We start from the raw sequence: 12,537 nt of genomic DNA, 5'->3' as shown, positions 1-12,537 counted from the left end.
AGCAATCCAAACAATTTTAAAAAAATAGAGTCAATTACATCACAGGTGTCTGAACTTGGCGAGGAAAGTCAGTTTGATGCTAAAACTTGTGGCATACATTGAACCGGTGATAGAACTTGGCTTAGGCGTTCATCTACGGTGCTAATCACGTTTGTATACGCATAGTGATGACGAGGCGCGCCAACATGGCGTGGGACCCAGTGCCAATGACTAGAAGGCACATGCAAGGGCGTGTGCCTCGGTTTTTTATGAAACCCACCTTGGAATTTTAAAATTTTACTCACAAAATGACACTCAATTTTTTCCTTGAAAAAACGAATGAAACATCACTATGGCACTTGGGCCCCATAGTCAGAGCGGAAATTGGGACGCAAAATAATGCTGCGCACAGGATCGAACACACAACCTGTTCCCATCTGGCTGGACAGGCTTGCTACCACACCAAGTATCACTTCCTGTCAAAATACAATTTGTATCCTTAATGGACTGAATATAAACGAACACTCACATAAGGCTTAAGTGTGCAGCAGTCACCGCGGCCCAATTGCAGATCTTAGTTTTTCTTCCTTTCCTAGAATTCTTTAAAAATATCTAAGTTAATAATAATATTCATACAAATGTTCACCGCAAACCATCTCGTTTATGGTGGATGTAGGGGCTGTTGTGCCCAGTTAAACTGATATATGGTGTCGCTAGGTTTTCGTTCTGCAGTGGATAATCTCGATGGCCAGTGCTCACAGTGGGTTTCCCGATAATGCTCAAACCCGCTCTCCCCTCTCGTGTCTCTTTCTCTGGACTGGTGAATTTTATTAGTATTTATGAACTAACAAAAATCATGTGAAAAATGGTCCGCGGCTGTTGCTGCCCATTTAAGCCCAATTTTCGTGCTCATATATTGGTAATAACGTTTGTCTATCCCAGTGAGACATGTAGCCGGACTTGGGGGCGTGGCTAGCACGGACCCCATTTTAAGTTGAGGTCGCCGGTTTGAGTCCCCGCTGTTACTTTTGCATATTGATTTTCTCTTTGTACTGTTTTCTGCAAGGTGGGCCCCAACTGTCATAGAGACGTAACTACATTTTAGGACTCATCTAAGAAAAAAAATAAGTGGCTTTTTCGTGATGATAAAAATCCAGGGTGTTTCCCACAAAAATCAAACCACACGCCCTTGTCTCTAACTACTTGTCACTGAAACTGGGTCCCACGCCACATTGGCGTGCCTCGTCAGCACCCTGTGCGTATATAAACAAACATGATTTGCATCGTAGATGTATATCAAAGCCAAGTTTTATCACCGGTTCAATATACGCCGCAAGTTTTAGCACCAAACTGATTTTTCTTGCCAACTTCAGACACATGTGGTGTAATCAGTCAAACCACATTGGATAGTAAAACACGTCAGAACCGTGCGGTCCGGACAGTTTAAGCGTCCGTGTTGAAAATGTGCTAAGCACTATTTAACATCGAGAAATGTCTTCCTGGGGATCATCAACGGCAGAAATTACAATAGCTAAAGCAACAAGACATGCACTCGAGGGGATAGCTAGCCTGGTAGCGAACACATGCAGATGTCCAACACAGAACTACACACGTAGACCAACAACAACACATGCATCATCCTCTGCGGTTAACAGCATCGATCTTCTCCAGGATTATTGCCGCATGATCTAGCTAGAAGCCTAGAACTGCTGGAAGAGGAGCACCCAGGCCAGAAGAGTGCCTGTTATGACGAGCGACCCGCGCGCCGGCGCAGGGGCGCCCGCATGCGCATGGGCCGGCGCCAGGTCCGGGCCACCCGCATGCGCCAGCGCCGGGTCCGGGCCACCCGCTGCCACCGGCTCGAATGTCAGCTGGCCGCCGTCGCCATGAATGTCGTAGGTCATGGTCCTGCCCGTCTGCAGCAGGCTGCCCAGGACGGCCGCGCCGTTCGGCGACGGCAGTATGGTGAGGCACGTGCGCCATTCGTCGTAGATGGAGAAGTAGTTCTTCACATTGAGCTCCATCGCCGCGTCGGCGTCGTCGAACACCAGCGCTAGCCTTGGAACCTTAACGCTGCGGAAGTTCTCCTTGAGGAAGTACAGGTCGTCGGATGTGGCGTTCATCGGAGCTACGCCCTGTGACCGAATCCTGCTCGCGAGCTCCTGCCTCAGAACCTGGTACGCGGCCTCTGGGAGGAATGTGTAGGGAATTGTTGTGCTGAGGAACACCCCGCCGGAGCCGTCTTCCTTGACGGCGAAGGCCCCCGCCTGGATGTCGGCGAGGAGCTCCCCGTCGACCTGAATGCCGGTGAGGTTGACGTAGTAGAGGTAACTGTCCTGTTTGGTCGTGGCTAGCAGCAGCGGCGTGCTGTTGTTGCCCAAAGCCGGCGCGGCGCCCGCGTCGCCCAAGCCGAGGAAGCTGTTGTCGTCGATGAAATAGGAGAACTTGGAGACGTGGAGCTGCGAGACGAGGGAGAGTGGGGCCCTGCCGAATCCGGCGAAGCCAGAGACGCCGCCGAGGGCCCGCGCCGTGACGTTGTCGCTGCAGCCGAACACCATGCCGGGGACGGACTTGGCCCCGAAGCTGAACGTCTCGGTGGCGAGGTAGCCGGACATGGAGCCGCTGCCGTGGCGCTGGAAGTCCCATGCGTAATTGCAGTGGTCGTCGGGGTGGATGCAGTTGTCGTCGGGGGCCAGGCTCTGGCATGCCGTGTCCTTGCAGCCAATCGGGGCGAAGGAGCTGCCGGGCCTGAAGGTGGGCGCCTGCGACTGCGTGAACCCATGTTGGCCGCACTGCGCCCAGACGAGCTGCTCGGTGATGTCCATGACGAAGGAGAGGGTCTGCCGCGGCGTGCCGACGGAGAGGTCGAAGACGAGGGCGCCGAAGCTGTCGGGCGTGGAGGCGCGGGCATTGTCTGCGACCCAGTTGACGATCTTGGGGTTCGGCCGGACTGCCGCCTCCGACGAGCCCGGCGCCAGCGGCGCAACCAGGAGGAGAAGCAGGAGAAGCGAGCGCGCAGCTGGCATCGCTACGGCCATTGTGTGTTCTCTGGATGAACTACAAGGTAAGCTAGGCCGCCGTGTTGGCCCTGGCGACACGATATATACGGAAACTGATATTTGCTGGAGAGGCGACGCCGCAGCGACGTGCACATGGACGCCCGCCGAGGAGGAGTGGGTGCTTTAATTTGAAGCTGGTACGCGCTACGCGGTCGTAGCCCTCATCGACCGGGGAAGGAGGAGCAGCATCATTAACTGCGCCTGGTCTATCTCTATCCTGCATTGCTCAAACCATGCAAGCATTTGTTCTCTATCTATATGCGTATATGCTGCTGCGTAGTACTCGGTTGGCAAAAGGCCCCCTCTCAAGCACGGGCCTCACCATGCACCTCTGCCGGCCTCATGCACCCACGACTGCTAGAGAGGAGAGGACATTGATCTACCATTTCGAAAAAATATACTGTAATACGCATGTCATGTCACGGTCATCAGTTCACACACTCTCTGCTACTCGAGATTACTTATTACCTACTAGTAACACCGATGTAATGCTGGAGCACAGTTAACAGGATGCATGGTCGCACAAATTGCCCAAAGTTTCGAACGTCATTACGGGAGAACACATGTATTTACTCCCTCTGTCTTGAAATACTTTATTAGACTTTTTTAATTAGTTAGGGCATATCCAACACTGACCCGCAAACGAACAAGGAGGAGTCATCCATCAAACCCTATACCTCCGTGTGATCACTAATGCTTTTCGCCAAACATGCGTTGGAAAAAAAAAACAGAGAGGCAAATAGCCTTCCACCAACACATGCATGTACTAATCAAATCACTTGGGGAAAAAAGTGAAAATAAATTCATCTGACAAACATTAGCATTGTACTCTTTCTAAAAAAATATAAAAGCAATTTTATTACTATTTTAATGATCTAAACGCTTTTATATTTGTTTACAGAGAGTAAGTAGGATCCTAATGATCTTAATTACAGGTGCTTCCGCCGTGTACATGACTCCCTTCCGTCAAACAAGGACGAGGGACTTGTAGCGCAAATTTGTGCACATTCTGTTCAATTTTTTTCGATAAAGGTGAATTTTATTGGCTTAATATGGAGCATCAAGAGGATATAAACACAACGAGCACACAGCCGGCCTCTGCACAATTAGGATGCACACAGCCAACACAAACACACACACACACAAAAGACGCCGGCAAATAGCAAAGTCATATAAGACCAAAGCTATGCATATGCGAGGAAAAAAACTCCAAAATGAACAAATCCACGGTCGACAAACTACAACAATGACCATATCTGCATCATTCATCTCATGACACCACATGGACGATGAGATTCTTCAACGGCAACACCTTCAGGAAGGGAGCGACGCTCAAGCGTCGTCGTCGCCGGATCCAACCACCAAAGGTCAGAATCAAAGTTCTCACCTTGAAGATCGAGTCCGAGCATATCCAGGCAATGTCTTCAACAAGATAACGACGTAAAAACATCACCATTGCCAGGTATAACCAACTCAGGTCAGACCTAGGCTTTCACCTCGGAGCTTGAGACTGGGTACTCGAGTAGCACCGCCATTAGTCACTAATGTGTTGTCGCCACCACTTTTCCACGATCCCAGCAGTTATGCGATGTGAACAACGTGGCTACACAACCATTCCTCTGCATCAAGTTATCGTCGATATTTTGCATTTCCGCCGAAGTCAACCACCTGATCTGAAGAGAGAAACCCTCTCAATGATCTTTCGATGGCCACCATAGTCCGCAGCGAGGCCATCGCCGTAGGCCGGAGTGGTCGCTAATGACCATCACCAAGAATGGAGCACACCACTGTCTGACTACCGCCTCGTCAGAGAAGCTCTGTCCAGGTCCGTTAGCCCAAGGGCCGATATGGCCAAAACAGGAGCACGAGCCACAGATCTACATCGCCGGCGTGGAGAGCGGCCGCCGCTAGATCAGCAACGCATAACCCGGTTCGGCGTCATGCTTTCCAATCGGAGCACTGTGCCCGTCTTGAGCACGTCCACTGTCACGCCTCAACCACGTCCTCACGCCGCCACCGGAAGCTCATCGGCATCTGACGTGCCCATGACCATAGCAGGGTCGCCAGCCACCGCCCTTGTATAGGGCCATGCGTCGCCGCCCTTCCATGGAGTGGATCTGTGCACATCGGCGATTTCCAGTGATTTGTACTCCCTCCGTTCGGAATTATTTGTCTCGGAAATGGATGTATCTAGAACTAAAATACAACTAGATACATCCATTTTTACGACAAGTAATTCCGAACGGAGGGAGTACATGCCAACCGCATCTTTACTGGGAACTCAGCCACGATGAAGGATGGGCAGGCCGAAGCGCAGCGTAAGAAGGATTGTTCATTGAGGACCTTGGAGTACATGGGAAGGGAGGGAGGATGGCCCGCTGCCACCGTCAGCCCGGGGCTTTGCCCGGCGACGTCGATCGGCGACGATGGAGGGGCGAGAGGATGTGAGGAGGAGCCTGCAGCGGCCGATGGGTGGCCGCCCGAGTCGCCCTAGCGAGCGACGCGAGGGCAGTTACGAGAGAGTCATTATTTGATATGATTAAATTCTGAAGTACATATTTATCCACTGCTTTATGAACTGGAACAGAAGTACTGATCAAATTTTGAGTACGTACCATATATGATTGTGAACATTGAGTCTAGAAACAAAGTTAAAAAGCTCAATATGTGTCCCCATATTGAAGGGCTGGTACGCGCTACGCGGTTGTAGCCCTTTGGAGCATCGATCGGTGAAGGAGGAGCAGCGTCATTAACTGCGCCTGATCGATCTCTATCCTGCATTACCCAAACCATGCAAGCATTTCTTCTCACATGCATGCTGCTGCGGTACTCAGCTGGCAAAAGGCTCCCCTCTCAAGCACGGGCCTCACCACGTGAACCTCCGCCGGCCTCATGCAGCCCCCTTCCTCATTTTTCTGCCTGCAGCACACAGCTGCTAGAGAGGAGAGGGCATTGATATACCATTCCAAAAATACGCTTTGTCATGTCACGGTCGACGGTTCACACACTCTACTACTCCTACTCGACATTATTACGTACTCCAACATCATTATAGCAAATCTATTATGACCACCCAAGGGCTAGGTGTCCAATAGCATTATGGGTGACACATACGTCCCATCTTATCCTATATGCCTAAGAGAATAATTTTAATCATATTTATTTATCTAAACATGCAGGGTGTCTGCATCAATATCAAGCCACACCAGCAATTCTTGACCCATGTCACCGGGGGCGGAGCCAGGATGAAAATCAAGAGGGGGCAAAGATATACATGATTTTTTTCTTTTTGGGAACATGTATTTGAACTAAGAGTGAAGTGCACTATAGGTCCTCAAACTATTTCAGGTGTGTCACATACGTTTTCGAACTATAAAAATCGTCATCCAGATCCTCAAAGTGTAGTAAGTGTGTCATTCAGGTCCAAAATCTCGCTGACCCTCTCTAACCGACCAGTTGGCGGCGTTAATCGTAAACAATGAAACTGTGAACCATGAACCGTAAAATAGCGCTCAGTTCCGAACATCATTTCTGTATGCGATGAACAGTGCATGATGAACATATAAAATACAAAAAAACTGAAATTCTTTGGCATCGAAAATACCCTTGTGCGTGAACAGTAAAAATGTTCATTAATTCAAAAAATGTTCGCGAATGATGAATTTAGTAAAAAATATTGGTGACTTTAATAAAATAATGAATTTGGAAAATAATATTCATGACTTTAATAAAATGTACTTTAAAAAATGTTCACGAACGATGAATTTGGAAAAAATATTCACGACTTTAATATAATGTTCGTGACTTTAAAAAAATGTTCGTGAAGGATGAATTTGGAAAAAATATTCGCGACTTTAAAAAATTGTTAGCGAACGATGAATTTGGAAAAAATATTCGCGACTTTAAAAAAAATGTTCACTAACATTTATTAAATTCGTGAATATTTGTGGTTCACCAACATTTTTTTAAAGTCACGAACATTTTGTCCATACCCGCGAACAATATTTGTGGTTCGCAAACATATTTTCAAATTTCTTGTTTGTGAACATTTTTCTAAAGTCACGAATAACTTTTGCATATTCATGAACATTTTTACTGTTCACGCACCAAGGTATCTTCGATGACAAAGACTTCCAGTTTTTTCTTCTGATTTTTACTGTTCATCATGCAATGTTCATCACATAAAAAAATGATGTTTGAACTGTCTGTTTTACTGTTCAATGCTCACGGTTAACAGCGCCAGCTGGCTAGTTAGAGAAGGTTTAGGAGATTTTGGATCTGAATGACATACTTACTGCACTTCGAGGATCTGGATGACGATTTTCATAGTTCAAGAACCTACGTGACACCTCTGAAATAGTTCGAGGAACTACAATGCACTTCACTCTTGAACTAATGGCTAGATAATCGTGTATCTACAGGGCAGTACAACCGTAGGCGGCGGCGCGGGGGCTTCTGGTCGGCAATGCGGTCATGCAAGCACAAGCAATGAACACGCTCGTTACTACTCCCTCTGTTTCTAAATATTTGTCTTTCTAGAGATTTCAAATGGTCATCACATACGGATGTATATAGACATATTTTAGAGTATAGATTCACTCATTTTGCTCCGTTTGTAGTCACCATTTGAAACCTCTAAAAAAACAAATATTTAGGAACGGAGGGAGTAGGTTTCTAGTGAATTGCAAACCATCGTACGCATGAGGCCTGCTCGCCTGCTCGTAATTCTCGCTATAGATGGATAGCTGGGCTAATAACTGATCTATTTCTCATACATGGGCTTTAAAAATACGATGGAAAATAAAGGAGTTGGGGCAAATATCTCGACCTGAGTGGGGGCAACACTGAATATCCTGGGCCTAGCATAAGTGGCCCAAAAAAACGAGTGGGGGCATTCGCCCCCATTGCGATGCACGTAGATTCACCCTTGCATGTCAACACACATGTGCTAGAAATATTAGCACATTCGATTAATCGAATTCACGAGTAAACCATAAACATGGCATTCGCAAATATGCAACTCATACTGATAGCTAAACGTGTGAGAACATATAAAACATAGAACCAAAATAACTATGTGCAGAACATATACGACTAGCACATGAACAAGTAAGTAGGGGATGAACAAATCATACCCTCCGGTAGGCTAGGCAAGGGCCGAAGCAGACGCTGCGGCTTCAGCCTCTTCCGCGGCCTTCTTCATAGCGTCGTCGTCGTCGTCCATGGAGTCGATGCAGGGGAATTAGTCGAAACAGCAGAGGGCGGAGATGGGGACGGATCGGGAGCAGCCGCGCCAAGATGCTCCCCAAAAACCTTATCGCCCTTCTCCTAGGAAGAATCTCGAAGGACTGGGTTCCGGAGGCACCTGCTCTCCCAACCAACCGTCCACGTGGTCGTCGGGAGGGGATCGCCGGAAGCAGCACAATGAGAGGAACAATAGATGACGGCTAGGGTTGCACAAGGAGGGAGATTGAGTCGCTTGCACTGGCCAACACATCCTTATATAGGCCATCGGGTAGCCATTCCTGGCCAGGAAAAATAAAGTGCATAGTTGTGGGCTCGGCTCATTCACGAAGCGACGCGTGCACAAAAGGGGGGGGGGGGCGTGGCGAGGCGGGCGGCGGCAGAGGACTAGCGTACGTGTACCTCTTCTCTTGCCAAGCTTTCAATGGCATGTGGTAGAGCAACCCTTATAAACGAGGTCTAAACTCTCCTCAACTACAAATATGCTACTAAACTTCTCATCACTTGCCATGCATCTACATGTGCCTCAAGATTAACCAGGAATTATTGTCTTATATAGGCCAAAACCCATCAATAATTCAACAACCCCCCCCCCCCCCCATCAAATCTCGAGGCACATTAGTCTATCATCTGGTCCAAACAATGTTTCGATATACCAGACTTTTCAGTGGAAACTATTAAGTTAAACTTCTACCTAGAGCAATAGGATTAGACTACTTCACAACCGAACAATGAACTATGCCTTAAATTTTCAGTTTAGCGTATAGAAGTCTCACCAATTGTCAGCTAGTACTTGGCTACCGAATGCTTAACCCCACGGATGGAGCTTATTAATCATACTACTGACATTCTCATGAGGTTCCTAAAGATTACCCTATCTTATAGACTGTCACTAGAAGTTGGGCTCACATAATTGTGTTCCTCTAAAGATTGCTCTACAAGATAGCATCTTGCTTCCACAAGTTTTGGAACACATTAAGACAAAAGTCAATATGCCTCACAGATTACAAGAGTATTGCATCTCCAATGGAGTGGGTTAATAAGAATACTCTCCTTAGTTGTCCGCTAGTTTGTTTTCCAAGGTTCTAATTCACAGGATCTCCGACGGTGACGAGTCTGCACGGCTAGAATGAGGTTCTCCTATTTGGCACGTCGGTAGCACGTTAGCGGGCATGTTCTATTCCGCACTTTAGGCTCCCATTACAATATAAACTGCAAACATACGCACACTGCCGCTCCGCTCTGGGCCGGCCCATTCTCCTTCGTGTTTTTTTGTTAATAGTTCCAAAAAATGTGTTGGCTAGGGATCGAAGTGACGACCTCATCATTCAAAGGGAGTGCAATAACCACCAAGCCACTCAACCGCTCACATGTACCCACTTCATTTTGTTCTCTTATTTCGTCTCTTCAGTTCGGTTTGTTTCTTTTTCTCTTTCTTTTTTTCTTATCCTTTTTCTTTTTATTTTTCTTGTATCCTTTAGTGCACGGTTTTAATAAAAATCTTAAACATTTTTCTCAAAACCTTACTTGGTTTAAAATTATATGAACTCTTTTCAATTTTGGTCAACTTTTTTAAAACTTGATTAACTATTTTTCAAATTTGATGAACTTTCTTTCAAATTCGATGAACTTTTTATCAAAATCCGTGAACACTTCTGAATTCACAATTTTTTTGTTTTTTGTGAATTATTTCGTTTTTTCAGGGTTTTTTATTGCCAAATGTGGTAGAGTGAACCAGGAAAACAAGTGAAATCTCCATGGGCCGGCCCACCAGTGTGGGCGCCAGGGAGCTTCCCTGGCGCCTGAAGTGCCGAATAGGAGCTCTCACGTTAGCGACCTAGTACGCCCCCCCCCCCCCACCTCCCTTGATCGCCCAATCCTGAGTTTGTGCCAACCCATTTAGGATTTCTTCCCACCAGTTTTAAGAAGGTTCTAGAACCTTCCATGAACAGGTTTTTTTTCTTGGTCTTATCTTCCAATTTTTCCTTTTCCTTTTTTTCTTTTTTCCTTTTCTCTTTCTTTTCTTTTTTTGCAAACAACTTACAAATTTGTGAGAAATTTTTGCAATGATGACCATATTTTGAATTGGTAAGCAATTATTTTAATTCCTCAATAATTTTTAAATTCATTAACATTATTCATAAATTTTTAAACAATTTTAGAAATTTTCAAATTTTTTACAAACTTGTGAACATTTTTAAATTCATGAATATTTTGAAAACTCGTGATGTTTTTATCAACAAACATTTTTTAAAATTTCCGAACAATTTTATAAATTCATGATCATTTTTCTATTTTAAAAGTTTTTCTCTTTTAAATGAATGAACATTTTATTAATTAGTGAACATTTTTAGAACCGACAAACATTTTTTGAAATTTCAGAATATTTTTTTATGTGTGAACATGTTTTGATTTTTGTTAATACTTTTGAAACTTCATAAATATTATTTGAATTTGTGAACCTATGTCCAAATTCATAACATGTATTGAATATGCGAACCTTCTTCAAAATCGTGAACACATTTTGATTTCCCAAACATTGTTTTCAAAATCATGGATTTAGTTTTTCAAAATATTGAACTATTTTTAGTTCGAAAATAATTTTAGAATCATGAATTGTTTTTTGAATTCACGAACATGTTATGATTTCTTGAATATTTCTTTCAAAGTTCACAATTATTTAGAAATTTGTTGTTTTTCAAATCCCAAATTACTAAATAAGCAAAAAAGAAAACATAAAAACAAAGGTTTTCTAAATGTAAAAGAAACTGCCTTTTTCGCGCGAGGGGGGGGGGGGAGGGAGGGGATGAGACCCATGTATACAAAAAGGAGGCTGGAGCGCAGTTTACCAGTCATTGACTTTTAAAAAAATAAGTTAAAAGAAAAGAAGAAAAAATTGCAAAAACAATTAGTGAGTTGAAAATGTTGACAGATTTTGAAAAAAAAATCACAAATTTGAAAATAAGATCATAAATTTGAAGGGAAAAAATCATTGAACTTGAAAAAAAATTCACTGAATTCGAAAATTGTTCTTCGATTTTGAAAACATATCATCAAATTAGGAAAAATTTCATCAATTTTGAAAAAAGATTATTGAAATTGGAAATAAGTTCATCGATTTTTTAAAAATAAAATCAAATTTGAAATAAATTTTCATTAATTTTTGAAAAAGTTCATTGAATCTGAAAAGGTTTCATCAAATTTGAAAAAAGCTCATGTATTTTCAAGGAAGTTCATCAAATTTGAGAAAAGGATCATAAAAATGAAAAAAATCATTGGATTTGAAAAAAGTTCATCGATTTTTTAGAAAAGTTTATCGAATTTGGAAAAAAGTTCATCAACTTTCGACAAAGTTCATTGAATTTTAAAAAAAAATCATCAGTTTTGTAGAAAAGTTCATCAATTGAAAAATAGTACGTGAAATTTGAAAAAAAATGCTCATCAACTTTGGAAAAAGTTATGGATTTTGAAAAATCGGAAAAATTAAAATTGAAAACTAAAAAATGTAAATAAAAAAGGAAAAGGGAAAAATAATAAGAAGAAAAAAATTAAAAGAAAAAAAAGAAGAACAAGTGAAAAAGTTGTAGTTAACCACGTAGGTGTGTGTGTGTTTGACTGGCTACCCTAGCTAGCAGACTTCGAGGAGACCGCGGGTTGAAAACCTACCCCTCGTATATTTCTTGCGGCAGTTTAAACGAAAGCAATGGAATGGGATCTGGGTCGGCCCACTGTGGCGCGGGGGTGTGCGCCCGTTTGCACGCAATGAAGAAACCAGCGCTTAAGGCGCCGTTTAGGGATTGCCCAAAGCAAAGACAACGAAATTGCGAGTGAAAAAAAATGAACAAGCGGGAATTTGGCCAGCCCAACTGATGGCGCCAGACTAGCCCACCCTAAGTGTTTCAAGGTTTCCTTGGGCGCAGATCGCCAAATAGGAGATCACGGCAGATCATATTTGGCATGTAGATCACCTGATAGCGACCACACGCGTACCCCCGGCTTCCCGCTATGTACATCTAGGCCGTCCCAAGTGCTCATTTCTGGTTTTGGCAAGGTTCTAGAACATTCCAAACCGGTTTTCTTGTTTTCTCTTTCAGTTTTTTTCTCGTCTTCTTTTTTGTTTGTACTTTCTATTTTAATTTTAATTTTTTCCTTTTCACTTATCGTTTTTTGTTTCCAAATTCAGCAGTATGTTTTGAATCTGAGGATTTGTTTCAAAATTGGTGATATTTTTGGAATTCAAATGTTTTTTCAAATT

At 44.0% G+C, this 12,537-nt stretch overlaps 1 protein-coding gene across 1 annotated transcript; it reads right to left on the bottom strand.

Moving 5' to 3' along the window:
- Positions 1-1,456: 1,456 nt before the first annotated feature.
- On the bottom strand, positions 1,457-3,146 carry LOC123058929 (aspartic proteinase nepenthesin-1). Its single transcript, XM_044481594.1, has one exon. It carries the CDS (start codon positions 3,015-3,017, stop codon positions 1,680-1,682), a length of 1,338 nt encoding a protein of 445 aa, XP_044337529.1. The 5' UTR covers positions 3,018-3,146; the 3' UTR covers positions 1,457-1,679.
- Between the last annotated feature and the right edge of the window lie 9,391 nt (positions 3,147-12,537).

The sequence above is a fragment of the Triticum aestivum genome, chromosome 3A (genome assembly GCF_018294505.1).
Source record: "Triticum aestivum cultivar Chinese Spring chromosome 3A, IWGSC CS RefSeq v2.1, whole genome shotgun sequence".
NCBI classification, from domain to species: Eukaryota; Viridiplantae; Streptophyta; class Magnoliopsida; order Poales; family Poaceae; genus Triticum; species Triticum aestivum.
Note: the sequence above shows the minus strand (reverse complement) of the source record. Positions and strands in the feature narration are given on the sequence as shown.

Coding starts and splice junctions, on each gene's coding strand:
- LOC123058929 (XM_044481594.1), bottom strand. CDS start 3,017: ATGGCCGTAGCGATGCCAGCTGCGCGCTCGCTTCTCCTGCTTCTCCTC.